The sequence below is a fragment of the Falco punctatus genome (assembly GCF_963210335.1).
Source record: "Falco punctatus genome assembly, chromosome: 12".
Lineage (NCBI taxonomy): Eukaryota > Metazoa > Chordata > Aves > Falconiformes > Falconidae > Falco > Falco punctatus.
Genome location: NC_137592.1, coordinates 29,615,721 through 29,637,741, shown reverse-complemented (window position 1 = coordinate 29,637,741; position 22,021 = coordinate 29,615,721). Strand labels below are relative to the sequence as shown.

Genomic DNA, 22,021 nt, shown 5'->3' with positions numbered 1-22,021 from the left:
AACTTTGGGGAGGACAAGCCCATGACAACTAAAATACAGTTTGACTCTTAACACAGTTTTATCCAAATGTCTTTTGGTGGCATTGATGGAAGAATATTCTTTTGTATGTTTAAGTCAGCAGGAACAAACTGAAAGAAAATTGAGGAGGGAGCTATTTTGCAGAAGCACTTTTGCAAACTTTTTTTTTTCATTGCTGAAGTTTGTTATGACTGCACATGTTTAGTCACTTCTTGTATGTAAAGAAAAAGTGACCATGAAAATTGCCATTTTTCTATCCTTCTCATATGTAAATGTTAGTAAGTCTGATAACCTGGGTCTTGAACTGATCTCTAAAACAGCGCAAAAGGGTTAAACTTCATTATTTGCTGAAACATTGTTCAAAATGCCAGGTTGTGTGGGTGTACAGCAGTAGTTGCATGTTCTTGTAGGAGAACCTTTATTCATAACAGGAAACTCTTCCAGGGCATCTTGTACCTTGTTCCTTCCCTCCCTTTTCTCACAAGAAAAATTTGAAAAAATACTGCCTGCATAGTACTTTACATTTGGAGGGTTCTAATGTCACAAAAATGTGAAAAGAGAGAGGCATCCCTGAGGTTAAGTGTCTCTTTAGTTTTTCCTACACTGATTGCAAATTTTACTCAGAAGTTCAAAGATATTAACCCCCTGTAGATCAAGCCTCCATGAAAATAAGCTGTGTATGTATTTGCTGCTTCATAGGAAGAGGAAGTGGAGTTTTCTTTTGTAAAATTAGATTATAGGATCAGCCTACTGAATGGAGTGAGATGGGATGGGGAATGAGGGGGAGTAATTTCAGTGACCCAACTTAAGGTACTTATGTAAATGCCCAAAATGAAATGAAGGAAATCCTCCTTTGATGGATTGGTACTAGGCTTGGCAAATTCAAAATTGCATAAGGTAATTTTGATCCAGGATTTTGAAAGTCTGTACTACTTTGCCGTATGAAGCAGAAGGCAGCTAATTTCTTTTCAATTTAATCTGTTTCTGTCAAAGATTTGAAAAAAATCAACAACCAAACCCTTACTCCAGAAACACAGTAATGTTATTGTTGTGTACACACAAAAGACGTGAAAGCAGACTTAAAAGGCGATTCTTACAATTACTTCAATTATTTTGGTTTCAGTATGTATTCAAGCTAAAACACTTGAAGGGATGCTCCTTTACATAAGCACCTCTCCTCTGGAAGCTGCTTGTGGTTTAATGTTTCATCACAGTAATGGCAGCTCCTATGTGCTGCCAAGAGACCATTACTTTTTCTTGTGCTCAGGCTGTTCCAGTGAGATACCTTTAAGGTGAGAAAATGCATATTTAAGAAATTCTGTCATCACTGCCTATGCGGTGAGAGCGCTTTGTGTGAACTTCTTACCCCATTCCACCCAAGTATAATTGCTGCTGTTTCTATGGAATGAAGTTCATTTAAAAAAACACCAACCAAACAACCAGAACAAAAAAACCGGATAAAACAAAAACCAAATACTGAAATCATATGTGATTTACAAGAAAGGTTTTAGAACTGGGTTATGTAAATAATAAAGATTATTTGATTGTAAATACTATGTCTACAAAAAGTGTTTTGGTTTCTGCAAGGAAATCAATGGGAAGGTCCAACTGATGTTGTTAGAAAATGGGTTGTTCCATAATAAAACCTTGATACTTTGAATCCTTTGGTTTTGTCCCCTAATGATACTCCTTTCAAAGCACCAACTGCAGCTTTACCGCCACATCATTTGCCTTATGGAAATAGATCAAAGTGAAGCACATGCTGGGGCTAGTGCAGGGCCATGCGTGTGCTGTTTGACCAGCCAGCTGCTTCCAAACAAAATTTATATAGCTATATTATTTCAATGTATTTTTTGAAAAGACTGTTAACCTGTCATATGCCTAAACTGGTGAAGGTGGAGGAGGATCTGAAAATGCTGATTTTTGGTGACTGTTTAACTTAAAAGGCAGAAACTACAAAGGTGTCACAATTTTTTTCCCCTCCTGTTTCCCATTCTTTATAGCAAAAAAAAAAAACAACCAAAAAAACCCCCCAAAAACAAATTAGAAGAGAACTTGGATTAAATAGTAAGTATGGGCAGTAGTATCTTTTAATACAAACTGAATTACTGGATGCATTGCCCATAAAACTTTTCTAAATATTGATGTAGAAGGTTGCTTACATTTCTTCATACATGCAGATTCAGGGCAGAGCGAGAGTCAAGTCTTAAAAGAATAGTTTCATGAACATTTGTCTTCAGTGTAATTTTCTGAATACTCTGTTCTGACATTCTTAGCAGTACATCAAAACTAGTAATCAGATTTAATTGCTCAGCAATCCTTGACATCACTTAGTCCAATGATTGATTCCTTTTACCAGCATTACTTTAATAATACATCTGTTTGATCCCAAAAGAAGAGATCTTTTTTAGAAGTTGTTGTGAAAGCTTCTTTTCTTACTGTAATGGTTCAACAAAATGCTCAGCTGCGGCTGAATTGGAAAGGAAACACACGTTGTTGTAGCTTGTATCTATGTTGGAAAAAAATTTTCAATATAATAAATCTTAGGGGTTGTTGAAAACTCTGTGCTCAGCAGGAATCTGTGTTTCCTCAAGTTGTTTTCAAATTTTCTCCTTACTGCATTTTTGAAAATTTTTTTTTACAAACTTTACCTCTCCTTCAGTAAGTTAGACAAGGATTCTTGGGAAAGATGGGTGATGGAAAACTCAGGCTCATATACGTGTGAGTCAGTACATTAATCTTCTGCATTGTAATTGGCTTCAAATTATTTTTTGTTAGAAGGCATGTTGTTTTGCCTTGCTTAGCTGTAATACTGGGCTTTCCAATGGCTCTGGGCTTTCCCTTTGACATAGTATGTTCCTGTATTTCCACTGCTGCGTTGTTTTGGTTCTTCCTGTCCTTTCTCTCTGGCTGTTAATCTGCAACAGCAGCAGGAGCAGGTGAAAATTATTTGTGTGAGAAGAAAATTTTGAGTTGTTAAGCCATTTTATGTAAAAATAAAACCTGTATGTTTCAGCCTTGAGAAATTATGGGCTTAAGTTATTCATGCTAATCCAAGTATATAACTGATACTGTAACAGCCTGTGATTTTTCTCACAGCACATTTATAGATACTGTAGTAGAAGTTGTAAACATTTATCTTCTATTTAAACCATGAAAAATGTATTATTACTCTTTGAATAAAAAATACAATTCTCCATGCGTTTTTGCAGAGAGCTTTTAAGGCCATCTATGTGTTAAGAGCTGCCCTCATGGGAAGACAGTGCTCTTGCATAAATTCGGATCAAAGTACGTACAAGAAGTTTTATTTAGTGTTAAGAGTGGAAGCACTCCAAAGAAGTGTCCAAATATGTTCCCCTGTGAAAATAAAAATTAGGAGTTTTTAACTGAACAATCACAGTTAACTTTTTTGGAGGTGTTACTGCCTCGGTCATTGCTCAAGATGGACTTGCCGAGGGGAGAAGTCAGAACCCTGAGGGGCAGGGCTCCTGCCTTGGTTGTCACTGGGGCTCTGATCTTAGTGCCATTGTGGAGAATTAAAGACTGTGCTTCGTATGAGTTAAGATACGTAGGAGTGAGTACTTCCCAATTAGCTGCCTCCACCAGAATAGAAATCCACATACTATTCGTTCTGCCCGTGAGCGTGGAAGACATCCCTGTATGTCTTCTTTATGCTTCTGGGAAAGATGGCAAGTTGACCCAGCTGCCAGTTAATTCACAACATTTTACTAAAGTATTGGAACAATTTTACTGTCCCTTGTTTAAGGTCTCATAACTATAGTTTCTCTAAATATTTTCCATGCTTTTGTTAGTATTTACTTACGCTAGCACAAATGAATAGCTTGAATAGGCTCCAAGCGACACTCTGTAATAACCAGGTTTTCAATCCTTGTGTTGCATTGTTTGCCATCGCTACACTTGCTCTTGTTTATCAAGCTGTTTGCTTGATGGGTCATGCTGGTAACAAAAACACTGCAGAGCTGAACATCTCCCTATCGGGTAAGATAGCTGTCTGTTCCGTGCCCAGGTGAGGAGTGTCACTTAGGCTTGGCACATAAGAATATTTCACAGTCAAGGCTGTTATTTTTTAATGCTGGTGCTTCTGTGTTCAACTTTGTGGCTGTGCTTGTGATGTTTTTTCTTAACTTCAGCATGCCTTGTAGTCATGCCAGAAAAAGACTTAATTTTCTTGAGGCTGTACTGTTTGGCTGCAAAGTGTCCCAGGCTGTATTGTTTTAATGCAAAGTGTCCTAGTATGTAAAGATATGCTGTGCTTTGGTTATTTGGGAGTACTGAGAGTTTCAGCAGTATGTTTACTTTTGTAAGACATGGGGAGAAACCTCAAACTGATGAGGAAGAGAGAGAAATGAAATGTCATAAGCACCTGTTTTTGACGAGTCCATGTTTTATAATTTCCCCAATAAAGATATCACTTCCACTTGCCGTGAACTCATTAAAGGTGTTTCAAGAGCTGTGATGTACATGCTTTCTCACATACATCCTTAGCCAATTGTCCAGGTACTTCACTTACGAGCATATTTCACGGCTTGAAGATGAGCTCTTCTAGCTTATCTTTCTGTGGTGTTAGTATGCTAATAAGAAATAGCAGTTTCTTTCCAGGAATTCTGTGGTTTTGTATAATCTTTTTCCCGAAAGGTCAGGGCACTTAGTAAAAGGGGGAATATGCCAGGGTGTGTTCATACTTGGAAATGAGAACTCTAGATCACCTTGGAAGTAAAATTCTTGTAGTTAGAGAGGGGGTGGGGGAAAGGGCAAAAAAAAAAATCCTTATAATGAATTGCTAGAAATCAATGAATTAAATCTGTCTGGCCCTAAAGAATAGTCTAGATACAACTGATATTAAACAAGTTCCATGACTCCTGAAAAATGCTATGAGAAGATTTCTGATTTCGTTATTTCTGGTAGCTTGCTCTGCACAGCTGAATCTGGATAACGTTCTCCTTTGTTGGATATGTTTTACCTAGTGCAAAGACTGAGTCATTGCGTTTCCTCTTCGATTCCTTTGTTGTTGTTACTCTTTTAAGGGTGAGAGGGGATATCAGTAAGTAACGTTCTCTAGACTGCCTTGTCACCTGTCTCCTTTATCTTCAACATGATAGTTTTAGTGTAGGTTAGGGTATTCTATATCTTCTGGCCTCTCATCCTTGAGGTATAAGCAGCGTAGTTTCCTTAACTATCCAAACAATTTTTTGCTTCAGTGATCAGTCTGTTGTTCTGTCTTTTTGTTCCTTTCTGCTATCACTTTGCAGATTTTAAGGCAGTTTTGTAGCAACATAGTGGTACTGAATCTGAGACTGGAAGTGGTCAGTTGGTCTATAACAATGCCTGTAAAATAGCTCTTGTGATGCTTTCCTTCTTGCCTCCCCATTTTTTCCTAATAGCTCTTGTTAAGCTAGAGCATTGCTCACAACTGTAAAATCTAGTAGTCCCTGAATAGCTGTAATGGGTTATTTCCCTGACTGGGTCACTTGCTGTTCTGTAATTATTTCATGGATACTTTATTCTTGGATTGCCTAGCATCTATGTGTCTGCCACGGCACGTCTATTTAATGAATCTGCAACTGCCAAATGCATTTGCAGCTGACTTCAAACTCATTCTTACTGTAACATTGACTTGGTTCTTGTGATGGGAAATACAACACCTATTAAATCACTTCAAATTCTTTTTTATAAGCTCCTTTTAGTTCTGGCAAACTTTATTAAAAACTGAGACTCTGTTTCAAATGAGCTACAATTTAAAATAATACAAAGCTAAAACTCTAAAAATCTTAGTCTTAGATGTTGCTTTTTTCCGTTTGTCTTCTGGCAGCTTAGTCAAGTATTGCCTAAGTGCTGGCAGATAACGTCCCTGGTTGCTTCAACATTTAATTACTTTATTTAGCTTCTTATACTGTTGATTTGTTATAGGCTAAAATGAGCATGCTAAATGTTCGTGCAAAACATTGTTATTCATTTGTCGGTAGCACTGGGTCCTTTGCATCTAAATGCAAAACTCTTTACAAGAATCAAGTGTCGCTCATGCCTTCCTCTGTGTTTCAGGGACCAAAGCCATTCAGCTTTAACAAGAAACATGAGTTGCTTTATTATACTATATTGCTAAAACATTTTCTGGCTTTGAGAACACTTAAGTTTGAAGAAAAATGTTGTGTGTTTTATAGAATCAGATTCAGTAGCCCTGGAACCAGAAGCAACGTATCTGCATCAGCCTGTTGCTTTGCATGGGCTGAGAATCCCTGCTGAGACACGAAGCTTTATTAGCTCAAGTACAGATCATCTAACTCAGCTGTGCATCTTCTCAGGCAAGGCTTGCATCTATGCACAGCACCATCCAGATGGGTGAAGGCAGTGTTTATACTGTGAAACTGCAGGGCTCTGTCAGAAATAGCTTTGCAGACCTGGATCGACTTAAAGCCCTGAGGATGATGACCCTTTGGAGTTCTGTCAGGAGAGAGGTTTCCCTTTGTAGCTGGTGGAAAGAATTACAGAGCTGAAGATGGGGTTAAAGCTACAGTTCTTAACACTGGTTTGTAATGTAATCTTAGAAATATCCAGATATGCTGTTGACTGATCCTACGGGTAAGCTGTGTAAAAGAGATTTGAAGACTGTTCTCTAGAAGGCTCTGAAAAGCACAGCAAAACTTCATCTCTTTCTGTAAGGTCTTGGAACAGAAATAGTAGTAGAGGGGCGGTCGTTTGGCAATGTGTGTTTTTTGGCTGTATTGCTTTAGGTTCCATCTTCACCAAAACATAACAGGTTGAGAACAGGATTTCATGTCCAGAAATGGAACCAATGCAAATAAACTGTTTCTTCTTCTTCTAGTGGGAATGAAACATATGTAAATTTTCTGCAGAACTACTGCATTTTTCTTCTTTTGCTTTGAAGCCTGCCAGGTAACCAATCTATTGTTTCCACTATGCTTACCTCGGAAAGCAGCCAGCCTGTAAGCATAACTCACTAGAAAACCATTTATGCGGCTTTTAAAGTTGTTACAAATGTGATTATTTGCTGATGTGTAGGTATGCTTCTAGAGTGCTGTGTATTCCTGATACAAAGGCAGCCCTGCAAAATTTCAAGTTCTCTAAAGTATGGCATTTTCCAATTAAGTGGCTAGAAAATTTTTAATGTTATTTGCAAATGTTGTGCTTTTTTCTTTGATATTTGTCTTGGAAATATATTTTAAAAGCCTGAGGCAGTTGCACAGACTCAAAGGCTTGGCAGAGTTATATGCCATTTATAACAGCAATTTATCTATCATTATTAAAAAAAAGGGACATACGTTTGTCTGTAGGCACTGTTCTCTATTTCTCATGTAAGTACTGTTTAGCCAGAATGACTTACATGGTAGGGAAATGAAGATAAGTCTCAAGTTTTTCTTTTCAGTCCTTTAAAAATTTGGAGAGTCGATAAAATCCATAATCTGATCTTGCAGTTGATTGAGGTGGAGACTCACTGGCTTCAGTAAGTTTGCTGTTGGGATTTTTAGCATGGGGCCTGCTAAAGTTTTATAGCATGTAAAGTGCTACTGAGAAAAGGAATAAAGTAGTTCAGCAATTTTCATTGTTTTACAGATCATGGCTGTCATGGTATAAAAGAAACAAAACCCCCAAAGCCATGCTGTAATACTACCCATCCAGAATCAAATTCATTTGTAGCATACATTATAAATGGAAAAGGAGGAATTATTTGCCTTAATATGTTATGTTCTAGAACTGAGAGAGGTTTTTGTAAAGGTTGGTCACAAATACAAAGCTTTCACTGAAACTTTCTCCAGGTTGGGTACCGTGCTTTAGACCTCTGAAAGTCTGCTTTTACATCCCCCGTTTTCTTCTCATAATCACGTTCTTTGGAATAACATGAGAGCGTAAGTTTTCTGTCATGCTCTTACTGTCCTGGTGATGGTTGGTGGTTTTCATAGCTTGTTGAACAGGGAGTTTGAATTTTGTTCGTATGTGTCTCCTGTATTTCTCTTGACTTTGTTAACCTGATGGGAAAATTCTGTCTTGATGAGGGTAGAAAAGCCATTAGGAGTTTCCCTACACAGAATGTATCCTTACACAGAAGAGAGTTGTGAGTTACTGTTCTGTAAGTAGGCTGAGAAAAGAGTTTAGCTTGGAAATTGTGAACACAGAAGAGTTTTAAGAACCTTGGAAACTGAACATTTCTTTAAATCGTGCATTTGTGATCTGTTGCATGCGGTGCATATTGGTAACTTGAAAAGCTCTCACGACTTTTGGGGATTGATTTTGGTTCAGTGCCAGTGGCAGAGATTTTAGGATACTGCACTGAACACTCTGCTAGTTTTGTCTTGGAGTAACTGATCTTCAGCATGAAGTCCTTGATTTCTGCTACCCAGCAGAGGATTTTATTGTGAAATAGGTACTTCTGAAATCATAAATGCCACCACCCCCCACCCCACCCCCCGCCAAGAATAGCAGTGAACTGAAGTGCTGGGGTGCTTTTTTTGGGGGGGGGGGGGGCGAGAGAATAGTTGATCTGTTGGTTTGTTTGTAACGTCTCCAATTACAAAGTGGAACTTTCTATCAGTTTTTCATCATTTTCACTTGGATTTGTTATCTAAGTTGGTCAGCTGTTGTAGACTTAAAACCAGAGGACTTAGATTTGCCAGTTGTTGACCACAAGTAGCTGCTTTTTGTAAAGTAGACTGGGCTTGGAGCTGACTTGCAAGTTTTACATAACGTACCTAATAAAACTCCAAAACTGACCCCTGCTCCATGTTTCTTGCAAGGTTATGTGTGTGTTTGGGTTTTTTCTGTTTTTTTGGTTTTTTGTTTTTTTCTCAGTTATTTAAAGATAGGGGATGGGGGGAATACAGCAGCTGTTCTTCATCTGTCAAACCTATTTTTGAGGACTTGTCAGCCAGGGCACTCTTTTTGTATTGGTTGCTGTTTAATACAGGCTTGAGGGATAGCACAGAGAACAGCTATGTGCATGGAAAGGCATGAAGTAATTAAAAATTACTTGTATCTGTGCAACATGCATAGTAAAAATTGAGGTAGCTTTTGGTAGAAAAAGCTCTTGTGCAGCTCTTCCTAGAGCAGCTCAAATTTGTCAGTTTATCTAGATTTTCTGAATATTGTAAGGAATAAGAGCAAGCTACTTTTCCATAAATCATTCTTCTTTTTTTCGGGAAGCAGCTGTAGCTGCTGCTTGATACCCTCTTACAAATTACTTTAAATACCTTAGCTCATGCTCTCATTCAAGCGTTATTGGTCTAATGGTTGTCTGGAGCAACAGTGGAAAGAGTACAGGTAAACAAGAGTGAAAAAGCATCAGACTGATTTGATGCCTATACACTGACTGAATTATCTGCTTACAGTATCTAAAGGTTGTATTGCAAAGAATCTCAGCCAGGTTTTTTTGCATTTGGAAAGACACAATTACTTGGAAGAGCAAATTAAAAATTCTATTAATTTTTTTATTGAGTTACAATAGTCAGATTAAGTCTTTGCAAATGAAAGAGATAATAAATTGTAAGATGCAGCAATAATCATATTTTATTGGTAATATTTACGGAAATTACTCATTAAGTATTGCACTTTTTGTGCATGTGTAAGCTAATACTTGCTATACTATTAAAGAGGGTCACGGATGTGGTTTGTGATGATAATTATCTTTTATTACCCTATCCTATATTATGATACACATGTTAACCCTCTTAAATTTCTTTTAAAAAAAATCTCATTTTTTAAATGCAAGAAATGACTGTTGAAACTACTTCCCTTTTGTTCAAGTGCCTGCTTCTTCACATGTTTTTTTTTTCTATAACAGTGATCTGTGTCGTATTTGTATGTTCCTTAAAATACTGAAGTGCCCGAGAGAAGGATCAGAAATAAAATGTAGTTTCATAAAGAGGTCTCTGGAGACTGATGGAACTTCTTGCTTGTATCATGTGGGGTACTGATTCGAGTGAATATCTGTGCAAATTAATAATTCAGCTTCTTCCTGTCTTTGCTTCCCATATAACCTCTGCTATTTCTGCAGTTCTTTTAACTGAGGCACAAATGAAAAGTTACATGACCACAGAGATGGGGTGAGGTGTAGATCTGGAAATACAATTGAGTCAGTCTACAAAAGCTTGCTGTAAGCAATTTTCTTTTTAAAATATGGTACTACATAGAAACTAGTTTCTTGCTCTTGAGTGCAAGATTTGGTAAAAATTTCCTTTGTAATGTTGTTATGGGGGAAAAAAAAAACAAACCACTCATAAAATACTCAAACAGAAAAGCCTGGTGATTTGTTGGACTTGAAACATTCTGCTAGCATGTGTCATTTCCACTGAAACTGTCTGCCTGGCTGACGCTTTGTCATTTGGCCACCTGCTCGGTGGCTGCTGAGAGCCCTGCATTATGTGCCTTGCAAGCCAGGAAGGATTGTCCAGCTGCTTGCTCTCCTGTCTAGATGATTTTGTTTAGTAACCTTAAAAACTAGTGAACAAGTAAAAGTTTGAGTCATTCGTTTGATGGCTTGTTTGATGGACACCTGGGAAGTTGGCAATGTTTTGTTTCCCTCTTGCCCACCTACTTGAAGTCCAATTCACTTCACCCAGATGAAAGGTTTTAAAAATCGTTGTGAGAATTGCAACTGTGCTTCTGACTTGGAAATTATGTTTCAGAATGCAAAATTGAATATGGGAGCTGGAACTTCCAGCTCACCTCTTTCATTTGCCGTGCTTAGAGGAAATGCAGAACTCAATTAAGTCGGTTCCCGGTTAACTGCTGGCTTTCTTTGCAGAACTCTAAGAGAAAAGGTATCATTGGCTGTCTGTGTCAGTTTCTGCTTGATTTTAATTGAAGATAATGTTTACCTTTTCTACTGGTAATTGACTGAAAGAAGAATTAAACCCAGTGCCTAGTATTCCCTGTTCAGTTCTTGAAGACTAATGAACAGTTTTATTGTGCATGCTGATTGAATGGAAACATACTGACCGGCAATAATACAATGCTGTTTTATTGGCACTAATGAGCATTTCTTTATTTTTTCAGTAGTGTAATAAAACCTGATTTGCTGACTGCATAATACCAAGTGCTTAAAAGACTCTAGTTATCAGGCAGCTGCCTTTGTTTGTCAGGTAGTATTGCTTAATTCCTGAACCTGGAAGATGAATTAACCTGTTTGTACAAGACCTTTGAATTAGCCAGGAACTGTTAAGGAAACATGAAGCGTGTGGTGAGTCTTGACTACTGTGAAATTTCTAGACCTTTAATTTTAGAAAGTTAGGAAAAAAAAACCCTGAACTTTTTGTTTCTTACCAGATAAACTCATTTTTCATCCTTTGCCCACTTATAAGCCATAGAAGCAGTTGTGAGGAAAAGCTAGTTTTGTTGTGGAAAACCTTTTGAAATAATCATCCTAACAAGCTGCGGTTTGTCTGTCATTCCAGCTACATCTTGCATAAAAGCAAGTAGATAAGCGAAACAAGACAAAATCTGATCACAAGCCTCTGTTTTATGTTATTATGCAAACACTATGTTTGCAAAGAATATTGAACTAATTTCAAGTAAATATTTTAACAAAGATGAAGTTTACCAAAATGCCACTGTTTTGGAAAGTAATTTGTGCCATTGTAGCCAAGAATTTTTAAAACTAAGTGTAAAACATAAATTATATTTTAAGAATTACTGTTTCCCGTTACCTGGAGACAGAGCATGTTTTCCTTCTGCTATGGCAACGAGAACATGTGAAGTACAGTCGCTCAATAACTTGGAGTTCTGCCACAAAATAGATGAAGAACTACCCAGTATGAGGGTGCTGTCTTTCTCACGGTTTGCAACTTTCAGCCTGGATCTTATGATTTTGACTCTCACCCCACAGCTCTGACCCACACAGCAAATGGAAAGTGGCTTTAAGATGCATAAAGGTTGTAATAATACATGTAAAATCTAGTGTTGAGGGTGATTGCTGCATAAGGAAGAGATGGTTGTCAGCAGCAGTGAGGAAATACTTTGTACTTTGAAAATGCTTGGGGTCTGTTATTCAGACATTCTGTCGAATCCTGTAATTCATTTCTTGGGTGTCTCATCTCTTACATGAATCAGCTCCAGTTTTCTTTGTTTTGAGATTTTTCACATTTATTTTTGACCATTTTACAAGTCCTCATTAAGTACTCCTTTCCCTTTGAGATTATTTGGGGTTTTTAATTGTCTTTTGAAGTTGCAGGCAGGTGTTTTGCATGGTAGCTGTTACTTCTCTTGTTGAATGCCTGTCTTTGATGGGGGATGGCTGATAGACATGTAAAGAAACTTTGTTCCTAAGCTGGGTGGTTAAGGGGCTGAGAGACGTAGAAGGATGTTCCCAGTTGTCTTCGGTAGTGGGTGTCTGGGAATTCCCCAGGTGACCGACACCGTGGTAAACTGCATGCAACAGCCCTGGGAGTGCCAGTACAAGTGGACAGCAGCATGCAGAGCCTGGCGGGGCAGGACTTGAGAGCCGATCCCGTGTGCCAGCCACGCAGCCTTCGGCATTATGGCTTTCCTTTTCGGCAGCGTGGATGGCCGCTTGGATGGAGCCTGCTGCGCTTCACCTGCCCGAATGAGCTGGTATGGCGAGGGGGAGAACGGGGTGTTGCTGCATCGGGATGGGAGATGTGGGATGCAGGGCTGGGAGAGGGATGGCTGTTGGGAAGGGGAAAAAAACCCAAAAAGCTGAGCAAAGACAAGCAAAGAGTTTGTTAGGCAAGTTGCAGCACCGTGTGAGCACAGCTGTCCTGCTTCAGAGCCAGGGCAATTGCCAAACCCTGCCGAAGCTTTAGTAGAACACAAGGTTGTGACTAGTTATCTCATCTGACCAGAGCTGGCTGTGTACACTTTACAAGCCTGGGCAGTGTCCTCCCAGGTGAGGAGGTGCTGGGACCGCTTGGGTCTGAGAGGGCACGTGGCTCCAGCAGCACAGCTGGTCTGGCCGGTGTGCTGGACCCAGGCTGGGGCTGCAGCCTCCTCCTAGCCCTGCCTGCGCCACAGGGCACGTGGGCTTGGCAGCCCAGGCACCCCGCAGCTTCTGTGGGGAGCATCATCCATCCTTGACTGCTGGCTAGAGTGAGAGTATGTGCAAATGTTTCTCAACTGACATGTATGGGCAGATGCATCTTAAATCATATAATCTCTTGACCGGGCTGTAACTCCACCCACAAATGAAAACAAATGGGTCCAGTGTGTTTCACCTTGTTACTACAAAGAGCTTGCTGAGCACTGTTCGCAAGTGGCCAGCTGGATGGTTATTCTCTGCTGTGAGTTCTTCACCTTATCACAGGTTTTTATTTTGCAGTTTTGCTCAAACTCATTAAGAGGGAGTTGGTTTTCTGTTTTCCTACCTGTTTGCGTGGTATGTGCTTTTATCGTGGTGGAGGTAATTCAGACCTAAAACCTATCCATTATTCTAGATAAATACATGTGTACGTATGTAAAGATATAATGCATTATATATAAGCAATAAGCAAAATATGGTATGTATCACACTTAAGAAACGTGGCTGGAAGAGAAATAAATGACATCAACTGAAAACACACATGGTATCTTTTGTGTCTAGAAATAAATGCCACAGCGTTCAACCCAGTGGAATGCAGTATAACATATGTCTATACTGTAATGTTGAAGAAGATACTGCTGAGGTAGAGATTGAAGAAGAGAAACTTCAGAACTTCCCCAGGTCTTTTCCATAGCTTAGATACTTTCATCTAAAAAAAAAAAAAAGTTCACAAGACAGTCTTTCACATAAAATACACAAAAAAAATTTAATTTCTTAAACGTTTTCCTCTGTGCTATAATTCGAGGGAGGGACCAGTGTGAACTGTGAAAAGCTTGACCTGTAAATAACTGACCTACATTGCTTTCCTAAGAGTATGAGGATGACAGAGCGAGGTCTTCTCCCATGAGTGCTGTGGTTACCTGTGTGCAGTAGTCAAGGATATGGAAGCGGAACGTGCACCTTGGTGTTGTCTGGCAGCCACCTGGAGCCAGGGTGTCTGGCTGGTGGCCGTCATTGCATCTGACTAATGACAAGTGGCTCTGAGCAGCCTCACAGAGGACTGGAGCAGCTGGCTGAAGCTAAAAAAACTCATGTTTTGTGTCTGCTAGTGTGTTTTACCTGTCTGAAAGCTGTCCCTAGATGTTTCCAGTTGTTTTGCTGTGTGCGTTCCTCAAAAAATGTTTGATTAGCTCAAGCACATTGAATTTTAATTGTCTGCTGCCTTTTGCACTAGATGTCAAGACTTGACACCTCAGCAGAAGGCCTTATCTTCTAGTCTGCTGCATGTAGTGCTTTGCTTCCCCCTCCCTCCCCTTCTGTTGTTTCTATCCTTCTCTGTTTCTTTTTTTTTTTTTTTTTCTTTTGTGCTCTCCTACCTTTATTTTGGACTTTCCCCACATGGGTTTGCAGTAATAAATACAAGGAGGCAGTTGGTGTGTTGTTTCTTCAGTGCAGTGCTCTTCAGAGATCCTTGATATGTCAAAATTGATGTATCTTAGTGCATGCATATGTGGACAGCTGGCTCTTTAGTTCCTGCTTTTGGCAGGAGAGAGAGGGCTTTGTACTCCGGGATGTAAATGATGTGTATTTGTCTGAATTAAAATTTCATTGTGTTAAAATCTTTCTGATACAGCTATCAGCAAACACTTGTATTTAATGTTACTTTTTTTGCTATGCTGCAGAAGTTGGGCTAAGTACAGCTTCCTATATCCTTCTTACATTAACACATTTCCATAGCCTCTTCTCTTGGCCTTCCTCCAAATACGTACAGTTTAGGAAATTGTTTAAACCTAAAAGTATCCCAAAATAGGGCTACTTTTTTTTTTTTGTTACTTGTCAGCATGAAGTAGCAGAGTCAAGTTCATGTGCTAGCACCACTAGTGTTGCCATTTCTTGACTTTCAAATACTTTGCTGTGCAAACATTATTGCTATGGATGTTGCACAAAACATGCCTGAGATAAATCATGTATGTTACAGTACACAAGGCCTAATGGATTACTTTTCCATTGCTCATTTTAAAATTAAAAACACCAGCTTCCTGTTTTTCTTGTCCTGAAGTTCTGTCTATCTGAGCTCTTACAATTTCTAAAATAGCCTGTCAAAAAAAGGAATTCAGTAAAGTGACTGAAAAGTGACTTCTACTTAACCTTTGATTTTATAAACAATTGGTTGAGTCCTCAATAGATGAAAACAGCCTATTTTTAGGCCCTAATTTAGAGAATTGATATTTCCACATTTGCTTTGTCATAGCTGGTAGTAGTTGCTAAATTGTGAAAGCTTGTAGCTATTACAAATGCTTGGAGGATTGCTGAGTGTTCTGCTGTAATGCATTAAGAAGGTTTGTGTACTGTACATTTCAATTTATAATAAGGAACTCAACCTGATAGCACAGACGTTGAGATTATTTCAAGTCTAGACTATGTCTTAAAAACCAAAGGCTGTTGCTTTTTGGTGGAGTAGGTTGGAAAATAACTGATAAGGACAGTTGAAGTACAGCAGACTTCAAAAAGTCACAAAATCTCTAAGCCAGGGTGAGTCGGGATGTTTCAGCTGCTGCTTCCCAGCCCTGCTGTGATGAAAAGGGAACTGCTGTTTGAAATGGCTGATCAGGCTTGCAAGGTATGAGTGGTTTCTGAAGGAGGTTGCACGTAGACCCTTGTTAGCTGGAGAAGATGAGTTTCTGCAACACTGTGTTTAGCAAGAAGAAACAGAAACGGAAAGTTCGCCGTCTTCAGAAAACGCTAACATTAGTACTTTGCCAATGAGAAAGATAACGGCTGAAAAGTTTAATGTAACAGTAGTTCTCTTACACAGCTCTTTTGTACCTTCGGATAATAAAAACAGCTTGCTGTTTTAGATTTTAGAATGGAAATACGTACTGTAGTAAGTGGGAAAAATTATGATGTAGCTGATGCTTTTGACCCGTTTAGTATCCCAATGCTCCTTAAAAATCACTGTGTTTATAAAGTCATTTGCTTAGAGCTGCTTGTGGGATAGGACATTTTGGTTGTGTTTACTGTCATTGTGATATTAGCTATGGCAGGAAAAGAAGGAATATTACCTCAAACTGGACTTGTGGACTTGAAGAATTATGTAGCTGCTCTCAGTTTATCTCTCTAACATAACGCCAACTTTCTTTTTCAGAGCCATGGTGTCATGGAAAGGAATATACTTTGTACTTGCACTATTCTTGGGAAGTTTTTTTGGAAGTATATTCATGCTCGGTCCTTTTCTACCTTTGATGTTTATCTCACCGGCCTGGTATCGCTGGATCACCGATTGTGTTGTGGCCACTTGGCTCACGCTGCCAGTGGTAAGTTGCAGTCTGAGCCAAGTTTTGTGTAACTGCTTGTAATCCCATGATTTAGTTTGTTCTCTGACGCTTTTGATTTACTTTTTTGTTGAAGTTTTAAATGCTTTTCTCAAAACAGACCTTAACACATTTACTATCTGTAGAGACTTTGGTTTTAGCTTGGTGTTGCGTATTATATGGTGCCTCTCTACAGTCCCCCTCTTCTTCCAGTTTAATTTATATGTAATCTAAACTGTGTCTTAATTGTACTCTTGAAAGGCCTTTTCATGACATCTCCATCCAGTGTCAGTTAGATGCCAATCAGAGAAGAGTCGATGAAGCACTAGTAAGCAGGAGCATTTTTTTACATTAGAAACTTCCTAAATGAGTCATCTTAAACTCTTCCTTTCGATTGTGCTCCAACTATCTAATTAGGAAAGTTATTCACTGTCTGATACATTGTTGCTGACCTTCACTGTTCTCTTAATCCTCTTAGAATTTAGTCCTTGTAGCTGAATTAGAGATATGATTTCAGGTGAAAAACAAGAACTTTCCCTTGAAATTAAGTCTTCTTCACTTATAATGCATCAAATTTATAGCTATAAGAGTCTGGAAATCAATAACAAAGCTCTTCCTTGAATTGTTCCTGAGGAAAGGTGGTATGAATGGGACCCGTGTCTTCATCTATTCTCTAAAAATCAAGGGACCTTGTCCCTCTAGGCCTTTAAAGATTTGTTTAACTTTTTCTGATGCTGTATTGCTGTGCAGAAATACATATCTTGTGGCATAAACAAAGATTTATCTGTATTACATAGTTTCTGCTTTCTCTGTTCCTGTCTTGTGTGTTTTAAAGGGGTGCAAGCTGTTTCATGTTCTAAAAATTTTGTGCTATTCATCATTACTAAATGCAATAAAATTAGGAGGGACAAAATAATTACCAGCAAAGGGAATAGAGGGATTATTTTTTGTCGTGGTAAAATTTACCTAAGTACTGACAGGTTCACAAAGTTGACCCTTTCTCTGTTTGTCTCCCAATTTTTCTAAAATTGCAAAGTCCCCAACATGAAAAACTAGTCTTTTATTTGATTAGCTGCCTAGGCTTTATAATTCTGAGTTATTACAACTAGTTTGTGATAACCTTTGCAGTCTAGAAGTTTGACTTCAGCCCACACTGGACCTAAACCAGAATAATTTGAACATTTTTGTGGAAAGGATTCTGTCTTGTAAGGACCTTGGGGGTTTAGATTCAGGAAAGGGATCTCCAAAATTTTGAATCCACCTTTTTTGAGGCTCAGACATCACCTGCGTTAGTTTTCTGCCCTTACACTTCCTATATTCTTAATTAGGACAAGCAAGTACCTGGGTTTGAGTCTCCAGATAATAAACTAACTTTGGACCAGGTGGACCCCCAACAGGGAATCTCTCAACCTGACCTCTGTCATGTAAGAAACTTCCACCTTCCTCACTCCTCTCCACGTACTCGAAATTTCCTTTCTAGCAGAGTCAGCAGGATGGGATAGTGGAGGTGGGTCTTAACTCTTTCAGTTTAGTTTGGCTTATGCTAGCGTTAGGGTTTGTATGTATGTATGAACGGGACACATGTTTATTATTATGCTTAACTGGATGTTAAATATGTAATACAGTTCTTACTAAACTATCAAAAAAGGCTGCTTCTCTCTTTTCTGAAAAGAAGGTCACTGTTTACCATTTGGAGCTATGTGACCTGTTCTGCTTTTGCAGTGGTCCATAGCTATTCTTGATAACAACACCTTTTGCCAGAACTATAGTAAGCTGAGTTAATAATAGTATTAATATTTGGCATGTATAATTCTTTTCATCCTGAGATCTCAAGCCATTTGTGACTGAGAATGTATTTCCAGTTTTACAGGTGACTTAAGCTGAGAAATTTATGTTCTTTGAGGTTCTGTGGCACAGCGGTGGCAGAAAGGTGAACAGAAAGTTGTTTTACTTCCTAGAGCTCTGTTTAAATCCCCAGACTTTGCCCTTTTTCTGCATTTTTCTGAGAGGAATGGGGAAGAGGAGGTAAGGGGGTAATTTGAAGTGCTTCAGATTTTTTTTATGTTAAGGCCAAATGTTAAGTTTATTCCTCTCCAATGTCCAATCATGATTTGGTAGTTTCTTTTTCTGTGCTGGGTTGGAAAGTGTCCTGCCAGTGGCCCTGACCTTAGGGCCTCAAGTCATACCTCTAGGTGATATCTGTTGTCTGCCTCTCCTGTGGGATTTTGTACCTTTCCGCTGTGTTTCCACTAGGCATTAAAGGGTTATAAGGCACTAGCATTCGGTTATCCAGATTTTTGAATTATTTGCCTGGTCCTGGTCTGCTGCTGTAACTAACCAGCACTCCTCCATATGCTTCCCTGCGTGATTTGGTAATGTCACGGGCCAGAAACCGTTTTTAATAGGCGATTTGGATGTGGTGTGAACACGGCCAGAGTATGCTGGTGGGCTCTGATATGCATCTGGCCGAGCTGTATGTTTATGGTCCAGCTGCCCAGGTTATGACACCAGGCTCTTAAATGTCCTGTGTAGTTCTTGACTGCTTTTTTCTTCTGGTAAACCACTGACCTGTGATTTATAACTTGACCCTTCAGAGCCACATACAGCAGCGAGTAAAGCAAGAAACATACTGCATATGTCAACTTAGAGCATCACTGGCTGTTTAGGCAAAATGGAGAAAGCTGTTCGCCCAGCCTCTTGCTTGTGTCCTTCCAAGTGTGAGGCTTATTCCATCCCTTGGGATGGCGCTTCATAGGTGACTGTGTACCACCACTTGGTGGTACATGCTTTTTTACTAATTGTGGGGTGGAGACCCAGGCTTCACGGTGGTGCTGCAGAGCTGTACAGACCTAGGTCTGCATCCCTGTCCTGTGTTCAAGCTTCTTTGGGATTTCTCTCTCGGCTGCTCTTTCTGCCATCAGGTTCTGGCCGTTTTTGCAGGTAGAAGTCAAGCACAAATGTGTTGACCGTTTGGACTCAAGCAGAAAGCAAGACAGCTTCTGTTGTCTTCCTGGCCATGGCAATAGTGAGCAACAGATTGTTTCTGCAGCCAGTGTTTCCTTAGATTACCTACCAGGTTATTATCTATACTGATTCCCTTTTATTCCTACATGATAGTATTCTGGGAAAACTGGGGAAAGGTGAGGTTAACGTTGGACTTTGACTGTAAAGAGTGCTTTTTAAGAAGTGCTGTTTAATTGTTGTCCGTTAAACAGCTGACTGTTGCTGTAGAAAAGCTGAATTGTTTGTTAGAAAACAGTCTCAAGTTTGCTTACCACTGATAACGTGAGTGAATAAGTGAAATGAGAGAATTAAAATTAATTTTTATTGCTAATGGACTGATGCTTTTCCTCTGGGAGTAAAGCCATAATACTGAGATATTATTTCTAGGCCTTGCTGGAAATGGTGTTTGGTGCCAAGGTGGTTGTCACTGGTGACGGATTTGTTCCTGGAGAAAGGAGTGTCATTATCATGAACCATCGCACGCGAATGGACTGGATGTTCCTGTGGAACTGCCTGCTGCGATACAGCTACCTCAGACTTGAGAAAATCTGTCTCAAATCCAGTCTCAAAAGCATTCCGGGATTTGGTAGGTCATTATACCCTTTAATTTAAAAGGAAAACGTGTTTAAATTTTCTCCAGCACTGTTCATACCCTGTTAAACGACCTAAGTTTAAATTCTGTTTCAGTAGTTTTAAAAAAGCTTGTGTAAAATATATGGCATATTGAGTGATTAAACCATAAATCTCCCGGAGGACGCCTGGATTACATGCTTAAGCATTTCTTTTTAAAGATACTACATTTTCTTTATGCTTCTAGGTAAAAATGTCTCTGCTTTATGTACTGAAAGCATTTTTCAAAATTATGAAAAAAAAGTTTTTGACTCTTTTCGAAGTCTCTTTCAACACTTTGTTTTTGGTGCTATTTCACTCCATGTTGCAAATGTTCTCATCAAGCTTCTTTCTTCATTATCCAACTTACACTATTGAGAAGATTAAAAAAACCCTGAAAAACCAACCCTATAGGCAATTGCAAAGTTCATGGTTAGTTTTATTAACTGTAGTTTTAAACTGAACTTGGTTACACAAAATATGTTGTACAGGATTTGGAATAATCAGTATTTATAGTGATGTAGGCTGGAAATGGATCTGAGTTGCACATACTTGGAGAAATAATTTCAGATCGGCCAAAAATTGCCACACAAATGGTTTCTGAATAAATAGACAGACTTATCTGAGATTAAAAACATCTCTCTGCATTTTATTTATCTCTTAGATTTATTTGCTGTTTTATAGAAAACTAGCTTGGGCAGGATATGCATCAACTTTATGATGTCAAAAGAGTAACCTTATTTATGGTTCCCTTTTGTCAGGCCATTTATCTGAACGGATAATTTTGGCAGGATTCCATACTGAGGAACTCTCGTACTGTTGGTGCTGTTATTGCATTCACTTGCTGGGCCTTTAGTCTTCTTAAGTGAGAGCTGCAACTAGGTAACACAGGGTTTTTTTCCCCTAACAGTCAAACGTTAAGGTCAATTTTACTTGACAAAAGACATCTCTTTTAATGGTACAGGAAATGAGAAAATATATTTAGATAAATGTTTTATCTTCATAATACAGCAGAGATGTTTTGAAATCTTGGCATCAGCTGTGTATGCGACTTTTTAAAGCTGAGATGGAAGATAGAATCAGGAATATAGTCTGGTAAGATTCGTAGGTTTATGTCTTCAGAAGTGGCTTGTATTTTGTTTGTAACAAAACATTTGTACATGTGCTTGTTAACGCCTTTTATAAAATTGGAAGGTCGTGGATGGATGCTATATTATGCTTCACCAAATTCAGTTCCTGAAAAGGTGTTAGGAGTTTTTTAGAGGTTTTGTTTATTTATTTGCTTGCTTCAGTTCTCAGTTCTGTGCATAAACTGAGCGTGTCTAATAGATTTGATGAGTAGGCTGAGGAAGCTGGAGCTGTGGCAGGTCAGTATTAGCAGACCACGATGCCATCATTGTTCATAGGCTGATAGAGTAATGGGGTGTGATGGTAGAGGTGGCACAGGCAGACATTCACCTCGGTTGTTAGCGTTACAGGGTGACAATTTCTGGCAGTAGAGTCGGTGCCTGGATCTGTAGCGTTATAAACCATTATTACTATGCCAGATCCATATGTACCCTCCACAATATATGGGCTTTGAGTGTACTGCTTGCAGTGTTGTGAATTACAGCTTGTTTTTTAGTAAACTATTACTGTTGTGTTATTAATTGCAGGAGAGGGATTCAGCTAAACTACATACTTCACTCAAGCCATAATTTGATGTCCTAAGGTTGTGAATGATCCGCTTCTGTTCTACCGTAGTGTATCTAAAAAGAGGTCTTAGAAATACTTGGCCTCCTTGTTCAGTCAGGCTGTGTTTTGGGTGGCAGATTCTTGCAAATGTATTCTCTATAGCCACATAATTAGGGGACAGTGGGAAAGTGAGACTATTGGATTGAATGAAGATTGATGGAAGAAGATTAATCTGTATGAAATTTGGTGGGGCAGTGATGGAGTAGAGAATGGTGTCTAAAGAGGACAACCCTGAATCTCATCAGTAAAGAGCAGAATTTCTCCTGCTTCCCTCTAATGGCCCTGCTCTGTTATGTGATAGACCTTTAAACGGCGTTTGTCAGATTTTGGTTTTGTTTTTTGA

The 22,021-nt window shown here is 39.0% G+C and overlaps 1 protein-coding gene and 1 long non-coding RNA gene across 9 annotated transcripts in view; one reads left to right on the top strand and one right to left on the bottom strand.

The window, feature by feature from the left end:
- The window catches only part of LCLAT1 (lysocardiolipin acyltransferase 1), a 120,453-nt gene that overhangs the window by 27,692 nt on the left and 70,740 nt on the right, over positions 1-22,021 (top strand). For 5 of the 8 annotated variants that reach the window (XM_080408832.1, XM_080408834.1, XM_080408831.1 and 2 more), the window contains 2 exons: positions 16,167-16,335; positions 19,723-19,921. In XM_080408832.1, the coding sequence (XP_080264958.1) occupies positions 16,167-16,335; positions 19,723-19,921 (368 nt within the window). Of the gene's footprint in view, positions 1-14,973; positions 15,361-16,166; positions 16,336-19,722; positions 19,922-22,021 lie in introns of those variants that run through there. The other 3 variants (XM_080408838.1, XM_080408837.1, XM_080408835.1) reach the window with 2 other exon arrangements.
- Positions 9,173-13,282, bottom strand: LOC308072252. Its single transcript, XR_013931607.1, has 2 exons — positions 13,166-13,282; positions 9,173-12,594 (listed from the first exon to the last, which is right to left on the bottom strand). It is a non-coding gene; the product is annotated as an uncharacterized lncRNA (long non-coding RNA).